At 32.9% G+C, this 19,247-nt stretch overlaps 1 protein-coding gene across 4 annotated transcripts in view; it reads right to left on the bottom strand.

Annotated features, from left to right (window-relative positions):
• The window catches only part of SEMA6A (semaphorin 6A), a 174,676-nt gene that overhangs the window by 20,406 nt on the left and 135,023 nt on the right, over nucleotides 1-19,247 (bottom strand). For 2 of the 4 annotated variants that reach the window (XM_074281542.1, XM_074281541.1), the window contains 4 exons: nucleotides 18,313-18,371; nucleotides 15,293-15,313; nucleotides 15,107-15,157; nucleotides 10,021-10,185 (listed from right to left, as the gene is read on the bottom strand). In XM_074281542.1, coding sequence (XP_074137643.1) covers nucleotides 10,021-10,185; nucleotides 15,107-15,157; nucleotides 15,293-15,313; nucleotides 18,313-18,371 — 296 coding nt within the window. The remainder of the gene's footprint in view (nucleotides 1-10,020; nucleotides 10,186-15,106; nucleotides 15,158-15,292; nucleotides 15,314-18,312; nucleotides 18,372-19,247) is intronic. The other 2 variants (XM_074281543.1, XM_074281544.1) reach the window with 2 other exon arrangements.

The following is a 19,247-nucleotide window of genomic DNA, read 5'->3' as shown; positions in this document are numbered from 1 at the left end:
AGTCAATAAGCATCTATTAAGGTCATACTCTATGCCAGAAACTGTACTGCATAATGGAAATTCAAAAAGAAGACAATCTCTGACTTCAAGGTAGTTACAATATAATGGAGGAGAAAAGCATATGAATATGTACAAAAAAAGTTATATATAGGATAAGTGGGGAATAATGAATGGAGGGAAGGCTGTAGAATTATGAGACATTTAAAAATTTTTCCATTAAAAGTGATTCCCTAGGATCAGCTAGGTGGTACAGTGGATCTAGCACCAGCTCTGGTCAGGAGGACCTGAGTTCAAATGTAATCTCGGACACTTAGTACTTCCTGGCTGTGTGTCCCTGGGTAAGTCACTTAACCCCAATTACCTCAGGGGAGAGAGAGAGAGAGAGAGAGAGAGAGAGAGAGAGAGAGAGAGAGAGAGAGAGAGAGAGAGAGAGAGAGAGAGAGAATATTGATTTGTAGTTGGGATGCCTTCCCCCAAACAACTTCCAAAGTGTTACTTTGTATCTATTGTATGTGTATTTTGTTTATATGTGTCTCTTGTGTAGATGTTGTATTCGTCATTAGAATGTAAAGTCATGTAAACTCCTTGAAGTCAGAGATTGCTTTAGGGTTTTATTTGTTATCCTTAGGTAGTATCGTAGTATCTGGCACATAAAATTGAGCTTCGTAAATTCTTGTTGATTAATTGATTGAATTCATGATAAATAATGACAACAGATGGTCATATTACCTCTAATTGGGCTTCTGAAATAGCTTATGTGTCCAATAGTTTCTGAAGTAGCCTTCCATGTGCCCAATATGCATTTCAAGTTGATTTTAGTTTACTTTTGTCTATTTTTTTCAGTTTGGGTGGTGAGAGATAGAAACACTTGGTGTGAATAAAAATACTTCATGACCTTTAGAATAGATGAACCAGCAAACAGTATACACCACAGTTACTTTTACAGTTCCTATTTCTCCACTGCATTTCTGTGTATTTTTATGAGACTACAGAATAATTTTTGTCTCTCTCTCTCTCTTTCTCTATTCCTTCTCCAATCCCATCGCTTTCCTTTTTTTTTAATTTATCTCTTTCTGTTAAGTATTATTGGCACCTCCTATGCTCTTAAAACTTTACTAATGTACAAAGTTAAGAAAAGAGATGCTAACCTCAGAAAACACTCACAGCTCACTTACTCTTTTACTATATTTAATCATTTCAATTCTCGCCATTACATATTGCAGTAATATTTATAGAATACCAACTAATACCAACTAACCAGTAGTTTTAAACTCTGAAACTAGTCTCTAAATAAAAATTATGACATATAGACCTTAGATTATATTCTCATCAATATTTATAATTAATAAAAACAAAATGATACTCAGAGTTAATTTTTTTAAAGTTTTGGTGAAAAAACAAAGTTTTGGCTAAAAGTAAATAATTAGAAGGATGGAGTGAAGTTGTACTAGACCATAAATTATTAAACATCCCAGAAATTACATTAATAAGATTAGATCTAATAATCAAGGCATAGGTCTTAAAAAGGGTAAAGTTGTCAAAATTAATTCAGACATCAAGAATGTCTTGTGTAAAAATGGGGGAAAAACAAAAGATAGTGTGACAGGAAGGAGAAAAAAAGAAAAGAGAAGGGAGAAATATAATGTCAGAGAGAGTAGAATGGAAAAGGTAGTTTAAAATTATATTAATCCATATTTCTCAAAGTTGAATGGTTCTTTTATATACCAAGGAGAGAATTTTGATTTAGGAATTTTAATTATTTAAATAACTGATCATATGATAATAATATTAAGAATTCTTTTCTTTTTGGAATAAAAGTTTTAATGGGAGACAAAAAGGTCAGGTGCTGCCTATGATGAAGATGATCCAAATATTTGTGTGCAGACAGAGACAAGCAGAGAGAAGAAATTAACTTTCAACATAGCTGACATTTAACTTTTATTTTTTCTAGCCTTTCCATGACAATCTCCTCAATACCTTAGATAAATCCAATATGTTGCCAGAAGAATACAGAATTAATTAGGCCAAATCTATGACCATGCCTGCATGACTGAAAGGACAATTAGAGTCATCCACATGGATCTTTTTAATTTTGCCCTCCCACCAACATGGATGTATACACTAAAACTATTAAGTAATTTATTTAAGAGCCCTAGTAAATGGCCTGCTACAGCATTCTCTCATTTCTTTTAAGAAAAATAATGAACTTGAAATAGGTGTTTCTTTTTATTTTTCTTTGACAAGGGTACATTAATAATATAAAAGTGAATGATGATGTTATCTTCTCTTATGTAATCTCCTTTCATTCTAAAATCTCTTTCTTTCTTCTTTTTCTGTTCAATCTCAGGCTTATCACTGATTTTACCTGGGATAGAGATGCTACTAACTTATCTTAACAAAATCTTAACAAAATAAAAAGACATCTATCTGGTGCATTCACTATACCCAGTTTTAACTTGAATGACAGAGAAGGCCAAATTAGAGCTTCAGTCTGCTAGAGGCTTAACCTGGATAATATTCCTAGCTTGATAGATGTGTTCTTTGAGAAAAATGGTACTGAGTGTAGGTAGTTGCTATTGTCATTATTATTATATATGGTGTTCCCAAAATGTTTGTACAGTTTGAAGCCATTAAAGGTTTAAATTAATTGACTTCAAACATTACTAAATTAAAACTGTATGCAGACTTTTGGGACACCCTCTGTATATATATATATATACATATATATATATGTGTTTGTGTGTGTGTGTGTGTGTATGTAATATATATGTCAAATATAAAATAGACATATATTACATATACATACACACATAGTATTACATATAGGAAGAGTGTATTTTTATGTCCATATATATCTATCTTTAATTTATCTCCTTGATTAATTCAAGAAATTACTTCATTTCAACTAGATTAAACAATTATAACTCCATATTACTTTTTCAGGTGTCCAAGGTATGTTTAGCAAATACCATCAACTGTGGGGAGCTATCTTGTGATGGAGTACCAGAATCCAGGTTCCTCAGCATTGTACTGTCTTCTTCAGTGCTATTACTATGATGACTTCTAGCTTCCTTTTTATGACTCAATTTCAAAGCCATTATAAGATTCATGTCTTCCCTTTATAATTCATTTCAGTACACTGAAAAGAGCATTAGATTTGTAATCCAAAATTCTAGATTTAAATCCTATCTTTCTCATTTATTATCTATGTGAATCTATGTATCTAGAATGAAGAAGAAGAAGAAATTACATAGGAAATTAGGGAATAGGAAAATGGGAAATTAAATAGGAAAAGCCAACAAATGGTTCAAAGAAAAGAAAAAAAAAAGACCAAAAAATATCTCTGAGCCTCATTTGACTCATTTGGAAAATAAGATGTTTGGACCAAAAATTTTTCTAGCATGGCTTCCATCTCTGTATTTAACATGCTACTAAAACAGCAATTTAAATTATCTACCTATCTCTCTAGTTGTTGTTCTTCATACTTAAAAAGGATCAAAATGACACCACTATTTCAGGATCAATGTACAGTGTGTCTGATTGTGGCTGATCCAACAAATATAAGTTTGGAAGGCTTTACTACAGTTCAGACACAAATTCTTAGGAACTTTTGGAATGAAGAAGTTTCTAAATGTGTCTACCTCCATAATTTTATACATACACACATATACACATACACACACACTTAATTTAGGGAGAAATATAAAGTCTGACTAAACTAACAGGATAAAGTTGAGATTATTTAAAGGTAAAATAATAGGCTTAATCATTCTATGATCTAAAGCATTTTAATTTCTACATCTTCCTAAAGAAGCATTTTAAATTCTGCTGTGAATTATCAAATTTAAAAAAGATAACTATTTACTCTTCATCATATTCAAGGCATATAATTGGGTGATTTACTGTTCTTTATATTTAAATGTATATTCTACTTATCTGTAGAATTTTAGATTTTTTTCTTAAATCATAGTATAAACTCTCTTGACAGAATAATTTTTGTTATTTATTCACAAAACAGATAAGAATCTCTCAATCAATTTGCCTCCAAGTTTACCACAGATATATTTTTAGACTTACTCTAAACCTTTAGATATTATATAGGCTTCAATTAGTTATTAAGAATATTGCATCTCTGTGACATAATTCTATGCATAACTGGCAATTAGTGGGAATGCCAATGGACAAAAGCAAAGATGTTAGTTCATTTTATCATTCACAATTGACAGCAGTTTATTTTTATGGGGATGGTAATAGCATTGTACCTTACAGGACTACTGTGAGGATTAAATGAGATAATATAGAAGACATTTTAAAACTCTGTATAAATGTTAGTCATATTATTTTAAAATCAAATTTCTTCTAATGATTCAATCATATATAAAAATAAAAGGCTGGCATGTATCGAGCATGGCAAATCTTCCAAAGTACTTTATATAGATTATTTCAATTTGATGCTCACAACTCAGTGAGGTAGGAATTGCTGAACTTCTTTGTCCTTGGTTTATAAATGAGGGAGTTAAAACTGAAATAAGTGATGACCATGGTCATAGAAATAAAGTTTCAAATTTGGTTTATCATGACTCTAGGCCCTCTCTTGGATCAACTGTATATTACATCATTTAATCTTACCTCAAATCAACATTTCTAGTACCCCTCCCCTATCTCAATTTAATGTGTATGTTTAAAAATGATATCAGTCAAGAAACTATAGAAAATTATAAATATGCTAATTCACAGACACAAAATATCAAATCTTTGTTCTTTGCCTCTGACCAATTATACTATATATCTAATCCGTTCTTTTCCCTGATCATAAATACTCCCTCTTTGAAAAAAAAAGTCAGTATTTAGCACAGAAATAGAGCTTGAAGATTGCCTTTTCCACTTACTAGAATCAGTGATGTAAAGAACAAAGCATCAGACTGAGTCAAAGAACTTGAATTTGAATTCTGCCTTTTCAGAATTTAATCTTTCCAGGTGAGATCATACATCAAGGTTCTTATCATTTATTAACATCTTAGCTTATATACATTCTGTCCTTGGTAGAAAACCCCTGAGCAAATATGACTGATAAGTTTTAATGGAAAGAGAAGAATGGAAATGGTGGTGTTTGCAGTGCTTCTTAAATCCTGGGCAGCATAAGATATAGGTACTTACCTATGTAGTGAGAGGGTTTTATTCAATCCACAAGTATTTTTATAAGTTCTTCCTAGATTTTTGAACATCAAATGAGGGAACCCTGAAGGCCAATTGTGTTGACCTGAAGGCAGGACTACCCTCATGCCTATCCTCATCCCTCAAACTGTAATTAAGATACTTAGTGCTAGTCATTTTTTAAAAAAAGTTCTTATGCATCCTAAGAAACGTACTTCTTAAAGAGAATGCTCATGTACTGGAAACTTGTTATTGAAATAAAAAAAATTATGAATAGACTTGGAACAACAAATGGTCATTTCAACTAGTCTAATTAAAAGTAATCACCAAACTACCATGGAGCATTGCTATTTTAGGTCAAATGGAGAATCCCATATTGATGTTAGTAACATTATTTTCATTTCAAACATTAAATATAAAATTATCTATGACCTGAAAATTCATGTATGCAGGATTTTTGCTGTAAAATGGTGTAATATTCTGTTGCAAAATTTATTCCAGTGGTCTCCATACCCTCTCCCCTTACAAGTTTTTAGATCAATTAACCTTTATTAGGCAATTACTAAGTGCCAGATACTATGCCAAGCACTGGTCAACATTTAAGGTTTCTATAAACATATTTTGAGTCCCCAAATATTCCTTGGCTAGGTTAACTTGGGAAATATTTCTAAAACAATACTATCTAAAGCAAAACTAAACCACTTAAACCAGTCACTAAGTTCTGCTTAATAACTAGTATCAAAGGAGTTAAAGAGAAGGTGAATCATATATGTCTACCAAATGGAAAGATATGGTTTTGACTGAACCTCATTTTTAAAAAACACTAGGTAATCAGGCAATGAATGGATCAGACTGGAGTCTTTTTACTACTCTAAGCTTCCAAGTTTCCAAGGAAAATAAAATAAAAATGAATTATGAAAATTTTTTTATCAAATTTGAAGTGAAATTGAATTTAGTTATAACTCCCTGTAAAATGTGTAAAACATCCCTCCCTTTATGACTCATATGTACTTACTCAAACTAGAACTGTGATTGGTCAAACTCATATAGTGTTTAAAGCTTACTCATATGTTAGTTTGACTTAAATTGCTCACTTAACTAGTGCTCTAATTCTGTTCCATATAAGTACATCTCAAGCTATAGTGATAATACCTCATTCCAAGTAAAATAATGTTTCATTTCAGAAGATTCCCATAATATTCATATATAAACCTATCCTAAAACTTCTGGTTTAGAAGAAGTACTTCAAGAATAGAGTATTTCTGAATATTAATTTTTAAGTGGCTTTTCTACAACTTCTGAGAATGTTACATAATAAAATCTGGATAAGAATGTTTTGGAATATACTGTTTATTCTTTCTATGATTCTCACTTTTTCTGTGTAACCCATAATGGTGACACCAATTCTGATGGAACCAATGAAGAAGACACACGTGTCTTCTTTGAAACCAGTCTTATAACCAACCATACTATATGTTTATATTTGGTGGGAAACAATGGACCACTTGGGAGCTGTGGTAGTGCCAACACGACTTAAGAGAAAAAATACTTCTTATCCTCTTCATGTTAAGTGAAAAAAAAACCTAAATGTTCTGTGAAGCTCATATTTAAATGTGATGTAGTTATTATAAGATAAATAAATAAAAATTTAAAACCTGGGTGGAACTGACAAAGTGAAAGTCATGGATGCGTCTAATTTGTCAATTGTGACTAAAAGACAGGATGGAGAGGCTACAAATATATAGGTACCAGATAAAGCAGAGCCATTTACTGTGCTCCCACTAAAGAATCTAGCACTTAAAAGCTATCAAGCAATTTTTAAAAAGTAGTAAGGACAAGGCTAGTAGAGTAAGGAAGGGCAAGGTCAGTTAGTTATTGACAAGGAAAAGAACTTCATTTTCTGTGGCAACACATTTCAGTACTTTTTTATGTCTATTCTTGGGCTTTGTTAGTATGACTTTGCATGCATACAGGATTTCATGTTACTTACAGTGTAGAGGGTAAAGCCTTGGAACATTCCACAGAGGGACAGAGGGCTAGTCTTTATTATTTTGAAAAGGGGAGACTAAATACAATGGCAGCAGAAGGGAAAGTTTAATTGTGCAAGGCAAGGAACAGTGAACGGTGTTTTGACAAAGGTGAGAAACATAGAGGATTAAATCAATACTGAAAACACAGCAAGAAAAAGAAACGAAAACAAAAGCAAACATACTCTGGAAATGAAGCCTTACTAAGGATAGCTCTCTGTAATTGGCAGCATTTAGATAAGGGCTTGTGTTTATTAATTGATCTTTGTAGCCAGTCAAAAGAAAAAAAGGGAATCAGACACCTGACTCCTCCTAGTTTGTCTATCCAATATATCATTTTCTGCTTAGTGAAGAAAAGAGAGGTATCTTAGAAACAATTCCAGAGTATATTTAGCTACCAAAGCTGTGGGCACACAAATGTCACATTTCCATGAATTAACCCATTTAAAGAACATCCCTTTTCAGTGGCCTGCAGATGACCAAAAAGACACTTGTACCGAATTAGATGCTGACACAGATGGATGTGACATCACCAACGTACCAGGATCAGAGAAAATAAAGAAGCAAATGGATTAAGAATCACTTCAATTTTAGAGACATACATGTGAACAAGAAAGGAAAGAAAACATGTTCAAAAGAATAACCCAATTACTAAATCACATCACAGAGCACTTTGCAAAATGAAACAGAAGTTTAAAAGAAATTCATGGATGGTCAAAGAAAATAAATCTACAAGGGTGGGAGGTGGGGGGGGAAGAAGAAATAAAATCATGGTAAAAAAATAAAAACAAAAACAAACATTAAGCTAAATTCTTTTTGAATTTTGCATAACAACTCATTGGCATTGCCCATACAAAGCACTTAATCAATCATGCTGCAAAAGGCACATTTGACTGGGCAAGGCAAGGAGTTAATAGCACATGAATAGTGGTAATGGTAGAGACCCACGCAATCACCTCTGCCACCATTGTCTGACAATATGTAGACTGCTTCCAGCTTTGTCAATATTCATAATTAGACCCCAAAGAATGAACAATGCAGAAATTTTAAACTGTCAAGTGTTAATAAGACTCTTTGATAATCTCTACTCCCTGGGGAGATAACCATTCAGAGCAAGCTACCAACCCCATTAGTTAGTGAATTGAAGTGAAAATAATTACAATTGAGAATTTAAACATTTTATTAATATTTTTCTTGCATTTCAGGAAACTTCTGTGCATATACAAATTGTTTCGAAGAAGTTGCCTTTTGTGCATTGAGGACACAGATGTGGCAAGTAATTCTGGGACCTAGAACCACACAAAACAAATCACAGCTAATGTATATATCCTGCAACCTGCTGTGACTGGATTCTTACCCTCTCACAAATTAGCATGGTATATTCTTGGGGGGTTAAGGACACCAAATACCTCTTCAACATAATGAAACTGATGAGACCAGACTAACAATTTGCTTATTTTAGGGGGCAGGGAATATTACCCAAAAAAAATGAAGGCTAAAGAATATTGCAAAAGGTTAAAAGAAGACACTCTCAAGAAAAGATTAAAAGGACTTGGCTAAGCAATAACTAGGCAGTAGAAGGACATAAGATACCCCTATATATTCTGAAGACAAAGAATAGTAGTAACTTGATATCAGAGGACTAAAGCAGAGGAAATAGGAAGAAATAAAGAGAAAGATATTTAGGTCAAAAACATTATAATGGTAAGGGTCAAGGTGTCAGCTCTGTCCCTTGGAGATACAAAAACACTGAACTGGACCAAATTCTTGAAAGCAGACAGGAGTAAACAATTCTGAATGGAGTGGAAAGGCTAAGCAAAATAACTGGTCTTTTCAGTTTCTGATTTGCAAGACTCTTTTCTGGACAAGTAAAGGCTTCTTTGGTTGCAGCTGTGACTAAAGTAGCATGTGTTAATGAGACCTAACAAATGGTGAAAAAAGATTACATTTCCTGTCCCTAGTTGACCAAAGAAAGGAAAGGAAAATTTTGGACAGTTTAAAGTATAAACTCTTCATTTACTTTGGCTTCCTTTCCATTTTTTATTTCTGCTTGATTAAATTGTATTTAAATCTTCATTTTTAAGGACAAATTACAGTGCATATTAGGCTATGGTTCTATGCAAACACCATTAAACTATGCATTTGGAACCTGATAATTTGGACAATTTCTCAGTGCTCTGTGTCAAATGGTGATACTGTATAAAAGTTAGTTATTTTCTTTAATGCTTAACACATTTACAAAGCAAAAGGATGCAAAATGCATTTGTTAAATAAATGCTATTTTAAACTTTCATTGCTCTTTTTGATACTGTATTTTGCTTTCATTCATCTTCACTTTTTACTACTAAGACTGGATCCCTGATACTTTTTGTTTAAATAGACTTCATACCCACAAAGCCTCTTTCCTCTCATTTCTCAATTAATTTACCATTGTTTTAGGTTAATTCAACTTATCTTCACTACTAAGGTAAAAGGAAGAGAAATCATCACCAAAGGAAACTGAGATGAAAGGGGAAAGGATTAATCTCAGTCAGCTTTTGCTTAAGGCTAAACTTCCCTCTATTTAATTGAGAAAACTTTAATTTCAAAGGTGTTAATTCTTCCACTTCCAATAATAATGAGACTACACTTGTATTATTTGTTTTGTGTGGTTTCCTTATTCAGTGAAAATTTTTGGTTAAGGCATAACATGGAGTATTTTGTTTCTGACTTTTCCATAAGCTTTTAATAACCATGCAGTGAAGATTTATGAAGTATTACTAAGATTTAGCTGGAAGCAGTTACAAAGTCTTCCCCACCACCCTTTTCCCCACAGGAAGAGTTATTTCCAAGGCCTTACCCTTCTTGTCTTGGTGATTATGAGATGAGACTGCCCCAAAGGGATCTGTGCTGTCAGATGAACCAAGCAGATCCTTCCAATCCTGCATGTGTCCCCCAGACTCATAACCCTCTTGACCCGTCGTATCTGAAGTGGTCGTGCTGGGGAAGAGGGAACTGGAGTGCCCTGTTTTCATCACAGATACAGTTAGGAAAAACATCACCTATAAGCTATCCATCCCTTTTTCTGACAGCCTAGAGCTGATCCACATAAGCTGCGGAAAAGTTAAGTGAAGACCATTGAAGACTCTGGTGGGTCCTGTCTTTATTCTAGAGGGAAAATATAAGTCTATACTTCTAGGCAAATCACTTAACCTCTTTCTGCCTCAGTTTCCTCATCAACAATGAGGATAATAATAGCATCTACTTCACAAAATCTTTGTAAGGCTCAAGTGAGTTTCCACAAGGAAAGCCTACCCTTTCATTTTAAAGATAAGGAAATAGAGACCTAGAGAGGTGAAAAGACTTCTCCACTATCAGACAGTAAATGGGAGAACCAAGATTTGAATCTACTTATAGATTTATGTTCTAAAACACTAACTATGCTCAAATGGAAATTCCATCTTATAGGATAAAATAGTGCAGTCTGAAAAGGTCTCTCTTTTTTTTTTAAGCCATCTAAGCCCTACCCAGCATGAGGAAATTCTTTCTATAATTCTACAACTATTGAAAAAACAGTTCTCACATACTGTTTCAATAAGTTGTTGAGACAGCATATTTGATAGGTCACTGTCTATTGTTCAGAACAGATATAGTCTTTGATATATTAATAACAAGTAAATTTGTTAATGAATGATACCATAAGGTTGCTTTTCATATACTGGAGGCCTCAGACTCACCCACAGGTATAAAAAGGAAAATGTTTTGGTGAAAGGTAGCAGGTGGAGGATGATTTCAAGAAAAAGCCTGACATGAAGGGGAGTTATGGCAAAAGCATTAAATGATTGTTAGCAACCTCCTGTGTATAAATGGGAGCCCTTCAATAATCACCTGGCAAGGTTAGAATACTAATTTGTGTCAGTGAAAAAGCAGTTGCTTCTATTAAGCTGTGATTTCAATTTAAGGAAACTTGAGTGTACTCGGCCTTTGGTAGAAATGAAATGTTGCCCTTCTGTGGCTTTCAAGCAGTGTCCTTGGTTTTAGCTAATTAACATGTAGCATCCCTTTGGACAATGGGTAAAATATATATAAGTATAATTATTGTAAATGCTTAACTGTTGAATTCTATATGGAAGTGGGAGAGAGCCACAATTAATTCCACCCTGGCTCCAGCCTTGGGTTGTCATAATCCTAAATATGATGAATAAAGCATTCTGTATTTCAGATGGAGAGACAAAGAGCCTGTGTTATTCTTTTTCTGCTCTAATACTAAATTGGGTTCTACTATTACAATAATATAGATCATAAATAATGCTTTTTTTTTTTAAAGGGGTTGAGTTTTTTCTTCATGAAATTTTGCTTTAAGAGAAAAAAAAAGGCAAGGATTTTATCTCCTACCCCCCACCAAATTGCACAGCAGCCATAGCACATTGTTGAAGGCATGGGTAACATTTCAGCAAAGTGGTTTTAGATCCAAGTTTGTTATTGAGCCCCCCACACAACTTCAAACATCCGCTTTTTTTTGCAAAAGTCTGATTTAACTACTAAAACATGTTCATTAAAAACTCAGGAACTGTCCTTGTAGATAGAAAAGCTTTCAGTTGCTGTATTTCTCCATTTTGTCACCCCTGCACTTATTTTCAAGTTCTAATAAGTAAAGGAATAGAAAAAGAGTCTAGGAAATGGAAATTGAGTTTTCTCTCATTCCCCCTCATTTGTCTTGAGATCTGAAACACAGTCTCCATTACAGCACTCTTGGGTTTGTGATTGCTGTACTGAAATATGTGGTCCAGCTTAATATAGAACTCAGCTTCCAACATGAGAAAACAATTAACAATAGTTTTATGAAGAGCTGGGAATTGCAGCACATGCCACCAAGTAGCAGGGATTTCTTTAACCCACATTGATATGCATTTTGTATACTTTCCATTTAACAATGTTCAAGGGGTGATTTTATGGTAATGCTGTAAGTACAGTTTAGGGAGAATGTTTCTAAATATGGTCATCTTGGGGAAATATATGCCTGAGGGACACATTTTCTGTAAAAAGATTTCCTGGACCATATGCTGCAAATACATGGAGAGCTCATTGGTAATGGAAAGCTATGGCTACAAGAGGAAATTAATGTAGACCAGATGGTAGTAAGGTAGAAGAGGGTTTTACACAAATGTAAAAGATCAGCTGATGTTCTCTATCGCTAAAATGTTAGTCTAGTACACACACAGACAAGATTTCTTATATGCAAATTTAGAGAAACCATGTTTCTTTTGGTTTATTCAGCTAAAGAAATCAAAGCAGCCATTTTTGAAATTTGTGCGTCTGAGGACAACCTACTAAATTTACTAAATTTATAGTAAACTAAGCAATTGGAAAAAGTAATACTTTGTCTTTTTTCATGAAAATTTTTAAAATGTCAGGTGGAAAGAGCATGATTAAGCACATATCTTAAAAAAAAAGTCATCTCTTCTCCAAGTTAAAACAAAAGATTTAACAACTATCTCTTTTCTCTTTTTATAATGAGGTAAGAATTGTATCATTGTGCATTTCCTATGAGACTTCTGGAACTACAATAAAGCTACAAAAACAGGCATTCATTTGTAGATTCTATACTCCATATAGATGGATCTGTAAACTATAATTTTGTTACTATCATGGGGCTCTGTAGTCAAATGAGAAAGGTCATATTTCTGTAAGTGGAAACTGCTCAATTATTCTCATAATGTCAAAAAGATAACTTTTCTTTTAAGGCAAAATGGGCTGCTCAATATGTACTTTATTGTTTCTCTATATCCACAAATCATTAAGATTCTAGAGGTTAAGAGAGTTTACACTCTATCCTATTAACTACTACTTCAATTTAATTAGACGCAGAATAAGAAAAGAGGGGAAATAATTATGGCCCAATTCACTAAAATAGTACTTTTGCTTATGTAGCTAAAGTTAACAATGTTTTTGCACAATTGGGGGGATTTGAATAATTTTAGTTGAATCTAGAAACATTCTTTCCGTAGCTTATATTAGTTTTATGGAGGCCTATTTATAGATCTGAGCTCAACATTGTATTTTCACTGCAGATGCAAAAAGTTCATAGCTTAAATCATCATTCAATTTGCTTCCCCTTCACACCTTTTCTTTTGATTCATGCTCTTGACAAAGAGGAACCCTGAAGATAGCAAACATTAGTCCTTGTTTTGAGTCCAGTGAATTCTCACAGTGTTATGGAAGTTGGGACCAATATGAATGTATTAGCTTCATAACAGATAAATCTCTTGCATTTATTTATGAAATAAGCAATATGTGAAAAAGACCTCTGTTTTGTCCATGAGAGCACCTGTTTATAGTTAGTAAATGTCCTCTTTCTAAGGGTTGATCTATAATTTAATCATGTGATAATGGGGAAGAGTTTGCAGGGGAAAAGGATGAGATCAGCAGTTATGGATCATAGAAGGGTCAAGATCCCACACTTCAATTTCTCCCAGCAGGAAAAATTACCTGGTGACTCCATGTTACAATTTGTCTCAGCATGTCTGATTGCTAAATAAAAGGGAATTTGGGATTCGAAGGTAGGCCTGTGTTTCTCCTTTACATCTGATAAGGATTATACCATTTTAGGAACTGATTATCCCTACTTTGACAAGTGATAGGAAATAGAAGTCTCTTTTAAATACACATGCCCATTCCCACTGGATGATTTGTTACAAATTCCTTTATTTCTATAATACATTGTTCCTCACATCTTTGGTGGGCTATGATTTCAATGAGCCAAACCAGGGATCATTGTAGCCAGTAGGCTATCTAGAACCATTTCACAACAAATGAGAAATCAGTCCTGAGAAGATATTATTTGATGATTATATTTAGACACAGAAACCCAACTAAACTTAAATTCTCTTTCTATCTTAAATTCATATAGCAAATAATTTTGTTGTTCTTCAAATAAGGAAAAGTATAGAATTTTTTTAGTGAGTTTCCTCCTAGTGTTCATTATCAGTAGATAACATTATACCTCAACTAGAACTACACAATTAACTATAACTATACTTAGAGGAAATATAATATTTAAATCGTAGCTGAAAAAGAAAGAAATAGAAGATCTGAATGTATTATTGAATCATTCAGTTTCCATAAAGTCTAAATTTAATATTATACATATGTATTCTACTATCATATTGATGAGCCATGCTCCATATATAGTCATGCTTATTAGTACAATATTTGGCAGTAGATACCTTTAGAAATGGTGAGAGGTATCTCTTGCTTTTCAAATAAAGGGCTTAATATATTCAATTTATAAACTAAGGCTTTTGTTATATATGGTTCTGTTATCATTATGCATACATTTTACAAAACTCAGCAAGGACTTCAGTAATGAGATTTTCAAGTTATCTACATATCAACTCCATTGCTCTCCCATTATTTCCTCATGTTAAAAAAAATTTCTATTTAAATAAAGGATTTGCAAATAAATTGTATATTTGGAGATAATCATGCTGATTTTGTCCCTGAATTCTAATGGATGATATTGGAAATTCCTGTCCAATATCGGGCTTATTGCTTAGATATCATATTGGCCTTCCTCTGAGCATGAAGATCCTGAGAGTCAGAATTGCTTAGTCGGGCATAGTTTTCGATCAATCTAGCAGGGATCTTCTTGTTACAAATGCTATTCTTTCCCAATAAATATAGTTATACACACAAGCAATTTCTCCCTCAAGAACATGTTAAAGTTGGGTTTTAGATATTTGTTACATGAATTAAAATATTTAGGACTCAATTTCTGGCACTAATTGCTTCACCAATAAATTTTGAACCACTTTAAACTATAAGTTTAGTGAATTGGGCCCCCAAATAATAAATTATGCACTCTCTGATGTTAAAGAATGGAAACTATCAGCTACTACTATGATGAATAGCTTGGAGAGAAGTTTTAGAAATATTCATAAACTGACCATGCACTGTGTGGTAAGACATTTCATGAGCTGGTGAAGGAGTTGAAATGTCTATGAAAGAAATAAATCAGGATAAAAAAAATCAATTAAAAAAGAAAATCCAAGGCTTAAAATACTCAGATTAATGAAAAATGCCCTCAAATAAATTTTCTCAGCTATTAAATTATGTGAGTAATATTTTCTTACCATTCAGTGCCACAAAGGAATCTGAAAGACAAAAAAGAAGGTTACTTAATACATGAATAATGAATTAATTATTTAATTGATTTCCAGAAATTTTACATGGAAAGATAGCAAATCCCTTCTCTGAATTTAGTTAAACATAGAGAATAGTATGACCAATGATAACCAGGACAAAACTCAAAATCATCCCAGCCTTTTAGGATGTATTAGGAGCCTATGCCCTACTGACCTTACCACTGAGGATCTAAAAACACCCCAATGCCACAATGGGGCATTAGAAGAGAACTTGAGTAAAGAATTATTATTATTTTATTCTCTACAAATAAGTTGAATTCTAAAGGCAACTAGGTGGCACAATGGATAAAATGCTAGTCTTGGAATAAAAAAGACAAGCTCAGCCTGTGCCTGCATAACTTATTGAGTTGTGTGAATCTGGACAGTCAACCAGTCTCAGTCTCCAGTTCTTAATCTGTAAAATGAGGATAATAATAATCTCTATCCTCTACCTTCAAGTTTTTTTGTGAGGAATCAAATGAAGTAATCAGAAAGCTATAGGTTTTAGTGATATTCCACAATAACTATTTTTTTCATGTTTTGTTCCCAGGGTATAATAAGAACATATTGATGAATTGTTATTAATAATATCAATAACATTTATTGTATAACCTATTTTTCTCCTCTATTTGATAGTCAAATGCCAGACAAACCAGATGCCTAGCTATTCTATATGTATTCATTCTACATATCTGGAATGTGCTTTTTCCTCATTCCCATTTTTAGAATCCCTAATTTCCTTTAAAGTGCAAATCAAATGCTTTCCTTATTAACCATCTACTCCCTCTTCATCCCTTGCCTTGATGTACTGCTACAATCTAGAATTAACTCTATATTTTCTTAGCATAATTTTTGAATCTACATGCTGTTTTCCCCAATAGATCGATATCTCTTATAAATGCTTGTTAATAAATGCTTGTTGATTGACAAAGTACTATGAAGTTGCCAAATACTTTCCTTATAATAAACCTTTGGGGAAGGTAATAAGAATGCAGTCATCTTCACCTCATTGAATTAACTCAGGATCTGAAAGATTGCTCATAATTATAGAACTAGTAATTGACCAAGGTGGGTTTGAACCTAAATCTCCAAATCCTGTATTCTGTCAGCCATACTGCCTCAACTGAACTAAAATACACACTTGGGTTGCATGTAATCATCAATAAAAAGTAAATGCTCTTTCATTTCTCTGTCTGTAATGCAGAACTATTTATATTGTTCCATTCTTGTCTGGGCTCCAGAGCTCCACTGATTGCTTCCTTTGAAGTAAAATGCCTCTGCCAAAATGCAGAGATGTAAAGACTGTGCAGGATGAATGGAAACGTAGCTAATCCCAGATTCTCGAGAGTTCAGGACTGACTTTGGATTTTACTACACATACCACTTAGCTTCTAATAACCACCTTGATACTCTGATTTCCATTCTGTTCTCTTATATTTGAAATCATCCCTTTTCTGCTGCTTCCCACATTTCAAGGTTAAGAAAACAGAAAAAAATGTGCCTCAAGCCAAACACACTTAAAGTTTTACTTATAAAAACAACATCCTAAGAAAATGGGACTGAAGGGCAACAGGAAGAAACAAAGTTTATTAAGGGCCTATTTATCTTATACCCTGAGCACATTCTAATATGCATAATCAATACACTGTAGATACACATAAACAATTATTTCACTTTCATATATGCTACTCTGATGGGATTGTCTTTATTCATTTCCTTATGCCTGAAATTCTTCATCTGTAGGAACAGGAGATGTGACTTTGTTACTAATGTTGGCTTTAGTATTACAGTTTTGATGTGAATCCACATAAGCTAGAAAATTTTAGTAAAAGATTTATTGTAAATGATTCTAGTATACCTGGTTATCAGACTGATTTCTCAAAGAGGTGAGTTCATAATGAAAAATAATCTTTATTCTGAATTTCTAGGACTCTGAGAATATTTCAAAAGTAATATGTAGACATTTCATTATGACATCACAAATATAAAACAATGTCACATAGCCAAGTATCTATAGGCTAATGTGAAAAATTAATTTCTTAAGGGCAGTTTTTAAACTTTCTTTTTAAAATTAGGAATATTTTAGTTCCTTTTTGCATTTCATTAATTCATATAAATATAAAAACAAAAACATTTTTCAGTATTGTCATATTTATTATTCTATATCATTGTGATCAAAAGTTATTTTCCATGGAATCTAAGAGATGGCAGCAGTTCACTTTGTCCTTTAGGACATGGGTTATTTATGAAATTGTGAATACAAAAAATCTCTAAAAGTTCTTTGAAATAAAGTCTGTATGTGTGTTCCTTCAGAGGTCAGCATAAAGTTGTGGGTTAACATCTTCCAAAAAGTGATATTTGACATTTTCAACTACTAAGTATTTAGTTGATTATTTCTGAAATTTGTTTCCCCTTATCCCCTAGAACCTCAGGCTCAAAAATGACAAAAGACATGGTCCCACTTTGTAAAATGGAATACTTTTAATAATAATTTTTAGCAAATGTACTCAAGTAGAGCAGAACTAACTTCCAGCACAAAAACATTCTGACTTGTCACTTCTGAGCTTTTACATTCAAAAATAACTCAATTACCTAAGTTAGAAATTTCTAGCAAAAACAATGACCTGTCTTTTGACTACATTTGGCTGAGACTTTGTATGATAGCACATCATAAAAAAGAACAAAACTTATTACAGACACAAATTCATGTCCAATAATAATGCATTTTAGAGCTGAATTTGTTCCCACATTTAATTGCTATGAAACATGTACCCATATGTACGTCAGGTCCTCCCTCCCATTCCCCTTTCCCCAACATACACATCCCTTTTTTATTAGTTATTTTAATGATTTTTGTTGCTAATGTGCTTTTCAGTGCCATCAACATCAGCAGCATGCAAGCAGTAACATTTTGGGCATCAATAAAGACTCTTTGACCCAAGATAAACACTGGTAAAAACTTAACTTACTTTGGCAGTCACCCAGGCCATCTGTATTGCCGTGTTCTATGTCCTGTTCAAATGCCAGTCTTTTTTTTTTAAAGCAGAAAGAAAGGAAGGAAGGAAGAAGGAAAGAAACACAATAGTATGAGTAATAAGTCAGAAAACATCCTTAAGTTTCTTTACTGAAAAAACGCAAATTTAGTAAATTAGGAAGGGGAGCTATAAAATAAAGGCTGACAAGTTACCTTAACAATTCCATATGAAGACTCTAAAAAGGTGAAAACTAAGAGAATAAGTTCTATGCAAATATTTGAAGATAATTTATATTATTGTTTACAGATGATTATTTTATTTATATGGAACCTATGTACAGAATCACAGAAATCGATGAAGAAAAAATATCTTATCATACATCAATATTCTACTTTTGGTGTGGACTTAAGAGAGTGGTCAGATGATGCAGAGTACCTCAACATCCTCCATTTCTCTGAGGTCATTGGGAACCAGTTCAATTATATGAGATGTAATAAATAATGAGACATTTTAATAGTAGTTTTATATTAATTTTAAAATTTATGTAAATTTTAAAAATTTACAAATTTGGTCCACATGCTCTTCAATCTTCAAAGCAGTTCTTTGGAAAGATTTCATATTGTTGCCATTGTTCAAAGCATTTCTGAGACTATAACTCCTCTTTTGAAATTGCCTTCAATGAAAATATTACAATAAAACCAGTTCCACTTTTCTACAACTATTTTATGTAATTGTTTAAAAACAAAACAACTTTCTAAAAAAAAAACCCTTCAAATAGAACTATTTAGTTTCATAATCATCTTATTTGCTAATTTTGACTATTTCTAAATCAAATGTCCTTTTAAAGGAAAAAGATTTACTGCCATTCAAAAGAATACAAAAGAATACTGTGGGCATCAAAAATGTTTTCAGCAATGGCAGCATCACTG

Source organism: Sminthopsis crassicaudata, chromosome 1 (assembly GCF_048593235.1).
Source record: "Sminthopsis crassicaudata isolate SCR6 chromosome 1, ASM4859323v1, whole genome shotgun sequence".
In the NCBI taxonomy this organism is placed as follows: domain Eukaryota; kingdom Metazoa; phylum Chordata; class Mammalia; order Dasyuromorphia; family Dasyuridae; genus Sminthopsis; species Sminthopsis crassicaudata.
This window is presented reverse-complemented; position numbering and strand designations above follow the sequence as displayed.